Source organism: Hyaena hyaena, unplaced genomic scaffold (genome assembly GCF_003009895.1).
Source record: "Hyaena hyaena isolate Hyena2069 unplaced genomic scaffold, ASM300989v1 scaffold_373, whole genome shotgun sequence".
NCBI classification, from domain to species: Eukaryota; Metazoa; Chordata; class Mammalia; order Carnivora; family Hyaenidae; genus Hyaena; species Hyaena hyaena.
This window is the reverse complement of record NW_024081005.1, coordinates 1,313,345-1,328,415: the sequence shown is the minus strand read 5'-3', so window position 1 is coordinate 1,328,415 and position 15,071 is coordinate 1,313,345. Positions and strand designations below refer to the sequence as shown.

The 15,071-nt window shown below is 39.4% G+C and overlaps 1 protein-coding gene across 2 annotated transcripts in view; it reads left to right on the top strand.

Moving 5' to 3' along the window:
- Positions 1–15,071, top strand: part of SLC10A6 (solute carrier family 10 member 6) — a 44,917-nt gene that overhangs the window by 20,475 nt on the left and 9,371 nt on the right. For both annotated transcript variants that reach the window (XM_039250541.1, XM_039250542.1), the window contains 2 exons: positions 8,601–8,719; positions 12,945–13,033. In XM_039250541.1, coding sequence (XP_039106472.1) covers positions 8,601–8,719; positions 12,945–13,033 — 208 coding nt within the window. The remainder of the gene's footprint in view (positions 1–8,600; positions 8,720–12,944; positions 13,034–15,071) is intronic.

The following is a 15,071-nucleotide window of genomic DNA, read 5'->3' as shown; positions in this document are numbered from 1 at the left end:
GGGTGGTGGATGGAGGCTGAGGACTTCAGTGGCTAGTTTTGATCTTTGACCTTTAAAGTAGCTCTTGGTCCTTTAGCAGACATCTAGGAAATAGAACTTCAGATTCTTCAGGTCAATCTGACATGGCCTGGTGGAGAGCTGAAGATCATCTTAAGAGACAGAACTTAGATTGAATCCGTGTGACTTCATGCAAGTTTTGGTAACTCTCTGTACCTTAGTTTCCTTGCCTATAAAATGGAAACATTACCTACATATATGATTACTGTATAGATGAAAAGAGGAAATATATCTAAAAGTATGAGGTATAATACTGAGCAGGTAGTACTCAATAAGTGCTAGTTATTATCATTGAGAGGCAGAAGACAGGAATAACATACATATCTGAGGATGGAAAACCTGGCCTTCAACTCTTTTCTAGGGCCGGCTCCATTGACCTGATAATGATAGTGTACTCCATGTCCATCTGCTTAGCCAGATGGTTTTTAATTTTTTTTCTAATGGAAAAGCAAGTGTGTGCTGTCATGGTTTTGAGTGTCAGAATTCCTAATAAAATTAGTTTGATACTAAAACAGCATTTGAATAATTTAAGCCCAATGGCAAAATGGTATACTTATAGACATTGCACTTTAATATAATGCATATATATAATCTTGTTTTAAGGGAGGTGCAGGATTTACCTGTTTGTCCAGACTTGCTGAAGCTGTCTCATTATTTTCTGTAATAGTTTGGGGATGGTAATGCCATTCTTCTCAGTGCAAGTGGAATCTTGTTTTATTGAAGTCAGATTTGCCAACAATTTTCCTCTATGCGAATGGCCAAGAGACCTAGTTAGCTGTATCTTTCATTTATGCTACACTGGAATTTCATGGCAATAAAACAAAAGGTGTGACTTTCCACTGCACTCACACATGTTCACTGTTTACAGTTCTGTGGGTGTTTCTAACAATGGGCAGAGCACTGTGGGATAGAACAGTCGTACAAAGGATGGAAGCAGAAACCTATGTAATCAAGGATATGGAATCAGTCTGCTAGAAACCTCACATTTGCTTCCCAGTCATGAATCTGAATTTTCTGCTGTTCGTGCCAAAGCAACTCAGTGGAAACATGCCGTGCAACTTCTCCAGAAGTTCAAGATTAAAGTGACGTAATATGGAATTTCTCCTAGTAACATGAAGAGCCAAGGAATGTAGCATTATCATAGGCTAAAAGTTTGGAAAAGCTTCCCAAACAACTTCTTCGTGGATAGGGGGTTTGAGAACTGTGGCAAACTGCGTTTCTCTAGTTAGGAAGAAATCTTTGCTCAAAGTAAACATTCTTTTTTTTTTTTTAAAAGTTGTGTGTGTGTGTGTGTGTGTGTGTGTGTGAGAGAGAGAGAGAGAGAGAGAGAGAGAGAGAGAGAACCAGTGGGGGAGGGGCAGAGAGAAAGGGGGACAGAGGATCAGAAGCAAGCTCTGTGCTGAGAGCAGAGAGCCAGATGGGGAGCCCGAACCCAGGAACCATGATATTGGGACCTGAGCAGAATTTAAGAGTTAGACTCTTAACCAACTGAGCCACCCAAGCACCTCAAAATAAACATTCTTAATAGGATAAAATTATTTTTTTAAAGATTTAAAAAATGTTTATTTATTTTAGAGAGAGAGAGAGAACAGCAGGGTAGGGCAGTGTGGGGGTGGGCAGGGGATCTGGAGTGGCCTCTGTGCTGACAGCAGAGAGCCCGATATGGGGCTCGAACTCAAAAACCGTGAGATCATGACCTGAGCTGAAGTCAGAAGCTTAACTGACTGAGCCACCCAGGTGCCCAGGATAAAATAATTTTAAACTTCATAAAGAATAAAACATATGCAAGAACTGCTATGAAAAGTTTAAAAAGAAAAATTTATGTGGAAGTATTTGTTCTATCACATGTGAGAACACACTATGGAAACACCATATTTAAAAGCCTGGTATTTGCTTAGGAAAAACATTTTGAGTACATTTTGACATGTAACACATAATGAAGTTGGCACCTCAATTTAATGGAAAATTGTTTATTTTGTGAATAATATTAACATACTTGCCCCTCAATATAGAAGATAATAGATTAGTCTCTGATCATCCACCATATAAAATTTAAACTTTATGGGGCACCTGGGAGGCTCAGTCGGTTGAGCATCTGACCTCAGCTCAGGTCATGATCTCATGGTTAGTGGGTTCGAGCCCTGTTTCGGGCTCTGTGCTGACAGCTAGCTCAGAATGTGGAGCCTGCTTCAGATCCTGTATCTCTCTCTCTCTCTGACCCTCCCCTGCTCATGCTGTCTCTATCTCTCTCTCAAAAATAAATAAAACATTAAAAAATTCTTAAACGTTAAATGAGCTAAAAATATAAATACAAAATATCAACCTATAGAGAAGAAAAAGTAGGGGCAATGTTCAAATAGTTTTAGAAGAGGAGGAAAGTTTTAACAAGATCAGAAACTCAGAAGCCATTAAAAAAATGGACACACATGAGTATCTCAGTGTTGATTATTTATTATGGCAAATGCCATCAGTGCGCTCAAATGTATGCAATAAGCTCACTGAAGCTATTTGTACTACATATGATGATACGTACTCTAATTTTAAAGGAGCTCCTACAAGTAAAGAAGAAAAAGTCAGAGAAGCAAGGCTGCTTAGGACATCCAAGGGGTCAGGAACTATGGCAGAAAGCACAAGCGCATAGAAAGTCGGCTATGTACCTCTGGAAAACAGTGTGGAGGTTCCTCAGGAAACTAACAATAGAACTCCCCTATGACCCAGCAATAGCACTGCTAGGAATTTACCCGAGGGATACAGAAATGCTGAGGCATAGGAGCACATGTACCCCAATGTTCATAGCAGCACTCTCCACAATAGCTAAAACATGGAAAGAGCCTAAGTGTCCATCAACAGATGAATGGATCAAGAAGATGTGGTTTATCTATACCATGGAATACTACATGGCAATGAGAAACAATGAAATCTGGCCATGTGTAGCAACATGGATGGACCTTGAGGGTGTTATGCTGAGCGAAATAAGTCAGGCAGAGAAGGACAAATATCATATGTTTGCACGTATAGGAGGATTAGGAGGAACTTGACGGAGGAACAAGGGGGAGAAGAAGGGCGGAAATGGTGGGGGAAAGGGAGAGAGGCAAACCATGAGAGACTCTTGAATGCTGACAAAAACTGAGGACTGATGGATGTGGGGGGGAGGGGGGATGGGCATGGAGGAGGACACTTGTGGGGATGAGCACTGAGTGTTATGTGGAAACTAATTTGACAATAAACTATTTGTTAAAAAAAAAAAAAAAGAAAGTCGGCTATGTAATGTGAGATGCAGTTTTCAATGTTCTCATGAGAATGAAAAGGGATTGATTATATTCAGTGTGGGCAAGGTTGTGAAATGTAACAGTCTTTTTGGAAAATAAAATGGCAGTATCTATTAAAAATAAAAACAAAACTTTGATACAGCAATTCCACTTTGAGGAATCTATAGAAATAAAAGAATTATTTCAAGGGAAATACATACAAGGATGTTTATCATCACTTTGTTTATAATGGAAAAATGCTCAAAGTAATTTATTCATCATTAATGAAGCAATTGAAATTATGGCATATTTAGATCATGGTATACTCTGCATTCTTTAAGCAAATGAGTTTAAGCTGCATGTATTGTCCTGAAGGGCTACTTATGGGTTTTTTTTTGTTTTTGTTTTTTAATTTTTTTTAATGTTTTTATTTATTTCTGAGAGAGACACACAACATGAACAGGGGAGGGTCAGAGAGAGAGGGAGATACAGGATCTGAAGCAGGCTCCAGGCTCTGAGCTAGCTGTCAGCACAGAGCCTGATGCGGGGCTCGAACCCAAGAAACAGGAAATCATGACTTGAGCCAAAGTTGGACACTTAACCAACTGAGCCACCCAGGCACCCTAATGAAGTGCTACTTATGATTAAGTGGAGAAAAAGAAAAGCAACCAAGCTACAGAGTAAGGTGTATTGTGTGATTGCTTTAAAAAGAAAAAAAAAATAAATAAAAAGCCTCTATTCATTGAATAAGCAACAATAAAATAGGACTGCATAAAAGAAAAACTTAGAAAGCCAAAAGGAAAATAGAAGATTAAAAGAACTAAGGAGAAGAGAAATATACAATCACTTGTGAATTACTGGATTTCTGAAAAGGGCTCCAATCAACTAAATATTTGCTCCTCAAAATGTTTTTCACATTTACACTTGGAAAAGCATGATTTTAGTGATTTTTTAAAATAGAACATCTCTGTTCCTCTGGATTACAGTTTGGATGTTTACCAGTGCAATTCAGTATAAAGGGATCAGGGACTTGCAAGGTTCACTCGCAGATATGTGACATATGAGGAAGGTTGAGAGAACATTGTCCTGGCACCAGCATATTGCCACTTTAGTTCATTCTTTGATCCATACATTTATTCGGTGTTTAATGAACTCCTCCAAAGTGCCATAGCATGATACTGCCAGGTCCTAGGGAGGGGGAGGTCAATATAGTCTTTGCCCTTAAGCAGCTCACAGTTGAGCAGTCTACCATACCTCTATAGGTAAACAAGCACTTGTGTAGGGTACAGTATTTGAGGTAATGCAAATAAAAATGTCTACAGGGCAATGGGAGCCGTTCCTCAAGGATGGATATTCTAAGTGCAGAGAGGTACACAGCAGCACTGAGGAAGGAAAAGCCCAAGGGAAGCCAGAGTTGAGCAGAAGACACTGTAGATACCCTCATGCCAGTGTATGCATTATACTAGATTTACAACCAATCCCCTCACAGTAAAATAGGATAGAAAACCCCCCCTGAATTGCCAGATCAATAGCAGTGCTCTACAGTCTCCCACAAAGATGGAAGGGATATTTGTTTATCTTTTTATTGTGGGAAATTTCAAATATCTATAAAAGTGGAAAGAATAGTGAGCCCTCTGGTACACTTCACCCAGCTTCAACAATTATTAACATATGATCCATGTCATTTCATTTCTACCCTCATTTACCTAGTGGATTTCTTTTGAGTCCAACTTCAGGTATTATTTTGACTGAAAATATTTTAGGATTTGTCTTTGATAGATCACAAAATATGGCCACAGGTTCCTTCCATTCTTGTATGTGCTTTTCTTTGCAATGTGATAAGACTGGTCCCCCCATCCAGACAGGGGCACCTATTCCCCATCCCTTGAATCTGGGCCGGTCTGGTGACTCACTTTGACCAATACAATGACACAGAAGTGATGCTCTATAGCTTCCAAACTGAAGCTTCAAGGGGCTTTACAGTTTCTACTTATAGTCTCCTGGAACACTACTACCAGAGGCTGCCAGGCAGAAAGCTATATTGAATATATATCTAATAATCTTAGAGACATGTCTTTTCATAATTTTGACAGTGTGTTCTAGGGATAGATTCCCATAACCTATAGCATTGTTGGGTTAAAGGGTAAGCCCATGTATAATTTTGCTCTAGACTGTTAAGGTATCTTATTTTGCATGTTCATCAGCGATGAATGGGAGTGCAGAGGAGTATTTTTAATATCATTGAAATAGAGTTGTTAGCGCTTTGCCAAGAGTATAAACTTTCCGGTAGAAAATGTCAAAATAATCATAGATGGTTTGTAGGCAAGGTAATTAGATGGAAACATCGGTGATGTGCATTCAGAGGAAGAACGATGGTGACTTGCAGGCCTGATGAAGTGTAGGAGGCCCCTTGTTATCCCTGCAGAAGACCTTAGCCCTACAGAGGTCTCCTTCCTCTCCTTGGTGGGCTGGGAGGTGGTTCCCTCCTGGTCTCTTGGCTATTTGGGCCACAGACACAGATTGGACTTATACTATGTGCAGGGCAGTCTGCTGTGAGAACTCAATGAATATTAAAAAGTTTCCAGACTGGACCTGGATTTGAGGTAGACAAACTCTTGTTTTCCCCATGAGTTGTGTTATGTGCTGCTCCATTTGCCTCACGTCATTGAATAGAGCAGCATTAACAGTGTCTAGAAGTAGTTTGTACATGTTTAGAAAGATTATGTAATTTCCCCTAGCAATTAGAAAATATTTTGTTGGCCTGAAGGATCTCTCATTTCCATTTACCTATTTCCTTTAATTTTACTGGTTCATTCTTTCACTGGTTCTGTCACCCAGACGGGAACAAAAGGCAGCTTGAGTTTAGGAGCGGGGGTGGAGGTGAGTGGAGGATAGGACGCTTCTGGGGTGGAGGCACAAAACACTGGAGAGGCTTGGATGGTCCTAAATGGACTTATTGGGTTCTCATCCTTTTTGATCTATTATTGGCATTTAGCCTGCATTTGAAGGCTCTCTCTTCTCAGCTTTCAGCGAACATCATCTCCTAGCTCTCCACCCGCTTCTGTGTCTTTCTCTAAATGCACGGTGGCTCCTCTCTGGCCCTTGTCCAAAGCAGGAGAGGGCTTTCCACAGCTCTGCTCCCCATGCCCCTGGTCCCTCATTATGCATGCTTTACTCCTTGCACTGAAGCTATGCATTTTAATGTGACTAAGTCCTGTTCTCCAATTAAGAAATGTAGAGACTTAGAAAACAAGGCTTTATTATTCAGAAAAAATGGAAACAACATATAAATTTATGAAGCAATAACATTTCATAAGATGCAATAAAAGTACAGTAATCAAGATCCAGAATATCGAAAGGTTCTAAACTGAAGGGTTTTTACTCTAGATATGATATACTTGCCATTCCTCCAGACCTACAGCACTAACTTTGTTATCTTTTTCACTTGGAGACAATCTCAATAATGACAGAGATAAACAAACCCAATTGTCTATCAGAAATCATCTTAGCTTTGTTCAACAAGGACCAAAACTCTGTTCTCATCATTCACATTTGTTTTCCTGGTGAAGTTGCATGGCTTGGCTATTATCAGGCTCTTTGGATTTGGTTCATTCAGCTTCTGCACCTACATTTCTCTTCCCAAGATGGCCAGATTTGTGTGTCTAGTGATGACAGCAGCTGTGGTCCTGAGTTTCCCTTTGCCTACTCAGGATCTTTCTGGTGGATGTCTTATTGTCATCCCTCAGATTGATGCTAAGTGACCACCGTCAATCACACCACCATTAAAAGTCTAGAAATCTTACTATCTGTTGTAATTTATCACTCTACTTCAATTACTATTTCTAATCATGGGATTATACAATATTAGAATTCAAAGAGAATTTTTTTTGAGAGAGAGATAGAGAGTGTGTAAGCAGGGGAGAAGGGCAGAGGGAGACAGGGAGAGAGAGAAAATCCAAAGCAGGCTCCAGGCTCATCACGGAGCCCGATGCGGAACTCGATTCCATGACCTTGGGATCATGGCCTGAGCCAAAATCAAGAGTTGTATGCTCAGCTGACTGAGCCTCCCCGGCACCCCAAAGAGAGCTTTTAATTTAGTCTAGCATCCCACATCAATTCTTTCTTGCTATGGTTTTGTAACTTCTCTGGCTCTGTCTAGCTTGCCCTGAGGATCTGTACTGTGGGGGTCCCTTCTCTGTCCAGTGGGAAACTTAGCACATGTGGTATTTGGATAACTTCTTCTGACACATATTTATAACACTTCACACTGGGCAAACACTTATCCTTGTGGCAAACTTGCCTTATTCCCATCTCCTGGTAGCAAAATTAGACAAAGACACTGTAGGAACAGAAACTATACACCAGTATTCTTCATGAATATTTGTGCAAAAATTTTTAATGTATATGTAACACCTTCATATACTGATGGCAGGAGTATAACATGGTGCAGCTGCTTTGGAAATGGCCTTTCCTCAAAAAATTAAGCTGTGATTGAGCAATTCTTCTCCTAGTATACACCTGAGAGAATTGAATTCATATATATTCACAAAACATCATGCACAAATATTCATAGCTGCAATATTTATAATAGCCATAAAGAAGGAACATCTCAAATGTCTATCAATTAACAGAAGGGTAGAAATAATGCGGTCTATCCATGCAATGGAATATGATTTGATCATAAAAAGGAAATGATGTACTGATATGTGTTAAAATATGGATGAAGCTCAAAAAATTATGCTAAGTCAAAGAAGCCAGATACATGAAAAAGGCCACATGTTGTATGATTGTATTCATATGAAATATCCAGAATGGGAAATCCTATAAAGACAGAAAGTGGATTACTGGTTATCAGTGGCTAGGAGAAGAGAATGAGGAGTGACAGCTAGCTGGGTGGGGGTCCTTTTTGGGGTGATTAAAAAATTATAGAAATAAATATTTTTGCATAATCTTGTGAATATATTAAAAACACTTTAAAATAATGGATTTTATGGTCTATGAATTATATCTTAATAGAAAGAACTCTATAAGGAAAAAACCCTTTAGGACCTAGCAGAATACTTAGAACAAGTAGATTCTCAGGTAAATAGGAGTTAATTGATGAACATCAAATACTGCTGGAAATGCTTTTCTAGACCACAAATGCAGCCATCATTTGTTGAATAATAAGATAGGAGTGGGCTTCAAGTAACTCACCCCATGTGATCTCTAAGGTATGTCCTGGGAGTTGCTTGTGATCAGCACTTCATCATTTCAAACTCTTCCTCTTACGTATCATATTAATTTCACTTTCAGCATCTCTATGACGACCTGTTCCACTGTGGCTGCCCTGGGAATGATGCCGCTCTGCCTGTATCTCTACACCTTGTCCTGGAATCTTGGGCAGAATCTCACCATTCCATATCAGAATATAGGTCTGTACTGGGCTTGTGAAATGGAACAGTAATAGTAATGCTGATGGTAATAATAATAGCCACTGTTCATTAGGTATCTCCTTTATGTGAATTTTAAAACAAACTACTGGGGTGCCTGGGTGGCTCAGTCAGTTGAGTGTCCAACTCTAAAATTAAAAAAAAATTTTTTAACTTAAATGCAAATTAGATAACATATAGGGTAATAATAATTTCAGGAATAAAATTCAGTGATTCATCACTTACAGCACTCAGTTCTCATTCCAACAAGTGTCCTCCTCAATGACCCTCACCCCTTTAGCCCTTCACCTCACCCGATGCCACCCTTCCAGCAATCTTCAGTTTGTTCTCTGTATTTAAGAGCCTCTTATGATTTGTTTTGCTCTCTGTCTTTATTTTCTTTTTGCTTCCCTTCCCTTGTGTCCATCTGTTTTGTATCTTAAATTTCACATATGAGTGAAATCATATATTTGTCTTTCTCTGATTGACTTATTTCACTTAGCATAAAACACTCTAGTTCTATCTACATTGTTGCAAATGGCAAGATTTCATTCTTTTTGATCACCAAGTAATATTCCACCGTATGCATATACCACATCTTCTTTATCCATGCATTGGTCAGTGGACATTTGGGCTCTTGCCATACTTTGGCTATTGTCAGTAGCACTACTATAAGCATTGGGGTGCATGTGCCCCTTCAGAGCAGCACTCCTGCATTCTTCGGATAGATACCTAGTAGTGCAATTGTTGGGTTGTAGGGTAGTTCTATTTTTAACTTTTTGAGGAATGTCCACACTATTTTCCAGAGTGGCTGCACCAGATTGCATTCCCACCAGCAGTGCAAGAGGGTTTCCCTTTCTCTGCATCCTCACTAACATCTGTTGTTGCCCGAGTTGTTCATTTTACCCATTCTGACAGGTGTGAGGTGGTATCTCATTGTGGTTTTGATTTGTATTTCCCTGATGACAAGTGATGTTGAAAATTTTTTCATGTCTTTTAGCCATCTGGATGTCTTCTTTGGAAAAATGTCTATTCATGTCTTCTGCCCATTTCTTCACTGGATTATTTGGGGTTTTTTGGTGTTGAGTTTAATAAGTTCTTTATAGATTTTGAATACTAACCCTTTTTCTGATATGTCACTTGCAAATATCTTCTCCCATTCTGTTGGTTGCCTTTCAGTTTTGCTGATTGTTTCCTTTGCTTTGCAGAAGGTTTTTATCTTGATGAGGTCCAAATAAGGTTCACTTTTGCTTTGTTTCCCTTACTCCTGGAGACATGTCAAGTAAGAAGTTGCTGCACCTGAGGTCAAAGATGTTGCCTGTTTTCTCCTCTAGGATTTTGAAGGCTTCCTGTCTTACATTTAGGTCTTTCATCCATTTTGAGTTTATTTTTGTGTATGGTGTAAGAAAATGGTTCAGTTTCTTTCTTCTGCATGTCGCTGTCCAGTTTTCCCAACACCATTTGCTGAAGAGACTCTTTTTTCCATTGGTTATTCTTTCTTGCTTTGTCAAAGAGTTGGCCATACGTTTGTGGGTCCATTTCTGGGTTCTTTATTCTGTTCCGTTGCTCTGAGTGTCTGTTTTTGTGCCAGTACCATACTATCTTGATGATTACAGCTTTGTAATATAGCTTGAAGTGTGGAATTGTGATGCCTCCAACTTTGGTTTTTCTTTTTCAGGATTGCTTTGGCTATTTGGGGTCTTTTCTGGTTCCATGCAAATTTTAGTATTGTTTGTTCTAGCTCTGTGAATAATGGTGTTATTTTGATTGGGATTGCATTGAATATATAGATTGCTTTGGGTGGTATCAATATTTTAACAATATTTGTTCTTCCAGTCCGTGAGTATGGAATGTTTTTTCTTTTTTTGTGTGTGTCTTCTTCAATTTCTTTTATAAGCTTTCTATAGTTTTCAGTGTATAGATTTTTCACCTCTTTAGTTAGGCTTATTCCTAGGTATTTATGGTTTTTGGTGCAATTGTTAATGGGATTGATTCCTTGATTTCTCTTTCTGCTGATTCATTATTGCTGTATAGGAATGCAACTGATTTCTGTACATTGATTTTATATCCTGTGTTGCTGAATTCATGTATCAGTTATAGTAGCTTTCTGATGGAGTCTTTTGGGTTTTCCACATAGAGTACCATGTCGCCTATGAAGAGTAAAAGTTTGACTTCCTCCTTGCTGATTTGGATGCCTTTTATTTCTTTGTATTGTCTGATTGCTTAGGCTAGGACTTCCAACACTATGTTGAAAAACAGTGGTGAGAGTGGACAGCCTTGTCATGTTCCTGAGCATCCAACTCTTGATTTCAGCTCAGGTCATGATTCCTGGGTTGTGACATCGAGCCTTGCACCTGGCTTCATGCTGAATGTGGAGCCTGCTTAAGGTTCTCTCTCTCTCCCTCGACCTCTCTTCTCCACTCATTCTCTCTCTCTAAAAAAAATAAAATAAAAAATAAATAAATAAAATAAATGATCTAATTCTTGAAATAATACTTCCGCATTGATTCTATTACTAGTTCTGTGTCCTAGATTTGTAGGCTGATAGAGGTTAATTAACTTCACCCAGTATATGCAGCTGGTCTGCAAAGAACTGGAATTCTGACTTGGGAATCTGACTGCAAAGCCAAGCTCTTAACCCTGCAAGAGTTCACTTTTGCAAATAAAGAAAGAGAACTTGCTCATTAAAAAACCCCCTTATATAATTCACTATAGCCATTGGTTGTTAACTGGATCACAGTGGGTCTAATGAGACTTTAGTCCCTACAGTTCTACCTTTCATATGGCTCGTGAATCTTGACATCTTTATTGATCCAACCTGAATGGTTCCTATCAATTATTAGAGAGCATATCCACATGTCACAACCATACCCATATCTCTTCCATATATGCTTTCCTGATTGTCATTTTTCATTAAAATTTGCCCTTTCTCTAAAGATCTCAGTTGACTTAACTAAGCTTAGAAGAAAACGGTGAAATGATATGGCTATTCTCATTTTCTCAGAATCTTTGGAGAATTAGGCAGGAATTATGATTCTTAAAACTCTAGTGTTAATCTGGAGTCTCAAGTAATCACTCGGAGGGCTTTACAAACCATGGCCCATAGCTGAAAAACATGAATAGAGCCATGTTCCAAGGACAGCTGGAGCCCATTGAATTTGTAAAATTTGAGTGAAATCCTAGTTTAGGAAATCATGATTTTATTCACATAACTTATTCTGATCAGTAAATTAACATATTCTATTTTGATAATGTATTCTAAAAGACACTTGCAAACAATTAAAACCCAACATATTGTGAGCAACTCATATAACTTTGGAGCCAGTATTGCAGGCATGTGGCCAGATTTGGAAAACAGCACTGGAGAGAAGGTCAGTGTATGGATCCTGCTGCTGGCGAGTAGGTCTCTGTTCTCCTAAGCCTGCCTTTAATGTCTTGACTCAATTGTGTTCATGAAAAGGCGTTTTTTTCCCTATCTAACTTTAGGTTTCCTGGATACATTTGCAGAATATGAGAAATTCTTTGGTATGTGTGACAGATGCTGTTTTTATATCATCAATAGGTATTCTTTACTTTGTGAAACAATTGGCCTATTGGCTTCACACAGAGAAGTAAGAGCTGTGGTCATAGAGAGGTGACCTCATGCATTGTAACCAAAGAATTTTGCAGTCTGCCTCTTTTCTAATGTTTACATTTCTGGTTGTTTCTAAAATTCCATGTGATTGTCAGGGGAATTTTGAGAGAGAAATGATGGAACAAGAATGGTGGCATTCAGTGGCAATATATACCCTTCGAAGACTGTCTTCCAAAGATTTTTTCTTTCTTTATATTTGGAGGTGGATGCAGAAATAAAATGCAGCTTAAAAATGTTTTTTTAAATGTTTTTTTTTATTTTTGAGAGAGAGAGAGAGAAAGAGAGAGAGAGAGAGAGAGAGAGGCAGGCAGACAGACAGAGTGTAAGCAGGGGAGGAGCAGAAAGAGAGAGGGAAACACCGAATCCAAAACAGGCTCCAGACTTTGTCAGCACAGAGCCTGATGTGGGACCTGAACCCATGAACTGTGAGATCATGATCTGAGCTGAAGTGGGATGCTTAACCAACTGAGCCATCCAGGCACCCCTAAAATGCAGTTTTAATTAAATCCTATATCTAATTGAAATAGAAATTGTTGAAGACTGAGCAGTCAAGGTAAGAGGAGATATTATCTGATGGATTTTTCTTCTCCTCAGGAATCACCCTTCTGTGCCTGACCATCCCCGTGGCCTTTGGTGTCTATGTGAATTATAGGTGGCCTAAGCAATCCAAAATCATTCTCAAGGTAAGCAGCTCCACATGGCAGTTAATGTATCCTTAGGCTTAGACACTGGAAAGACAGACGTAGACAATGACTGTAACAGATGGGTCAGTGAAATACAACCCTACACCCAGCGATTTTTGTTTTTTTGTCTTTTTGTTTTTTAATTTTATTTTATTTTAGAGACAGGTTGGGGGAAGAAGGGCAGAGGGTGGGAGGGAGAGAGAGAGAGAGAGAGAAAGAGGAGAGAGAAATTCCCAAGTAGGCTCCACACTCAATGTGGGGCCTGACGCAGGGCTCAATCCCATGACCCTGGGACCATGACCTGAGCTGAAACCAAGAGTAGGATGCTCAACCAACTGAGCCACCCAGGCGCCCAGTCCTGTGTTTTTGGATCTAACCTCCATATTTCCTCCACTCTCCTCAGCCATGCTCTGTCATTCCTGTAGGCCCATACCCTGAGGATTATGGACACACTGTCAAGAGTAGGACTCTTGCTTTAGTGACAGGAAAGCTGTCACAGGAGGCCTGTGTGCGGCCAGAGAGAACCCAGGGCCCATCTATTCACGAGGCTCCACACAAGTGCTCTCAAGGTGAAAGCCGGTCAGGTGTGCATGCAATGGATTCCTAGTGTTGAAGAGTACTGGCTGCCTAGTGTTGAAGAGTACTGGCTGCTTGCATGAAAAAGTAGGGCTATTTTTCAGAAGCATTCCTGGGGAAGCTTTGAGGTTGTAGTCGGTACACGTGAACAACTGCTGTGGCTGCTGACCACATGAAAAGCTGTCAGGGTGAAATGCAGAACGCGTTAAGGAGTCTGGTCATGGAATGATGGTAACTGGAACCTCCTCCCTCCTTTTGACTTTCCAGCCTTGGCTTTTGTCTGCTGGAGAAACAAGCAAATGTTCTTGTTTTAAAAATATCTCTGAAAGGACTTTTAAAAAATATCTAAAGCTGACTTCTAAAGATATAAAAGTAGCTTTAAAAATCACGAGGCATTCTCAACAAAGGTGTCAATATCCTAGGGTGTTTTCAGTGTTTCCAATTATGTATCATTTTAGAAGATGTGAGGTCCCATTATGTGCTGCGTTATGAAGATTTTTTAAATGCTTTACTTATATTTTACATTTATAAAGAAATAAACATTTGGGGCTAACTGGAGGTTCAGCAAATACATCCCAGTTCATGTTAGTTTGGGGTTTATGGTTTGGTTCAGTGTAAGTTCCTGCCGTCTGGCTCCCCCTGACGGAGCGCCGCCCCTTCCTCCGTTGGTCCTCACAAATGGATGCTGCTTTCTCACTTCCGCACAAGACTGAAGAACTCTCACTGTTCCTCCAATGAGATCAGGAGGGGAAAGAGGGGTTGACAAGCAGACAAATCAATTGGGCACAGAGAACTGGAGGAAGGCTTAAATGTTGTACATTTGGATTGCATGTGAGTGTGTGACTTTGTTATTTCAGTGGGAGAAAATTTCCAATGTGGCTGCGTATGGTTGTAATTTTATTTACAAGATAAGAGGACAGAGTATAACCATGGGAACCTCTTACTTTTCAAATATTCTATTTTTGATAAAGTACTATCTTTTGTTAGACTACTTTTTAGGTATTCTAGCAAAAAAACCCGCATAATTTTGGTGTTTCGAGATCCTCTATTAATCCCTCAGTGTCAATAGAGAAATCAGATAAGTTTTCTGTATGTCACTTTTATTATCTGTCAGGTGCAGATTAAAACCCCTTTCTTTGCCTGTTTCATAGGATTTGTGGCCAAAAACATTTAATAATATGCATAGATATGCTAGAGCACCTTAGTAAAAAACTAGAATAATCTAGTCATTATTTTGATATATTTTCATTCTTTGTTCTTGGTCTTCTTTTAATTTTAGATCTGATGAATTTTCTGAACAAATTGCTCTTGGTGAATTTTTAAACTTTGAGATCCTTTTTTGATAGAAAGATGAAGAGGGGTTTTGACAGTCATAGGTCTTCTTTGTGTGTGCTGGCATCTTCCCGTTAAGCAGGAGCTGTCTGTCTTTGTATTTGACCAGTAAAAATAACCCCAGAGCACA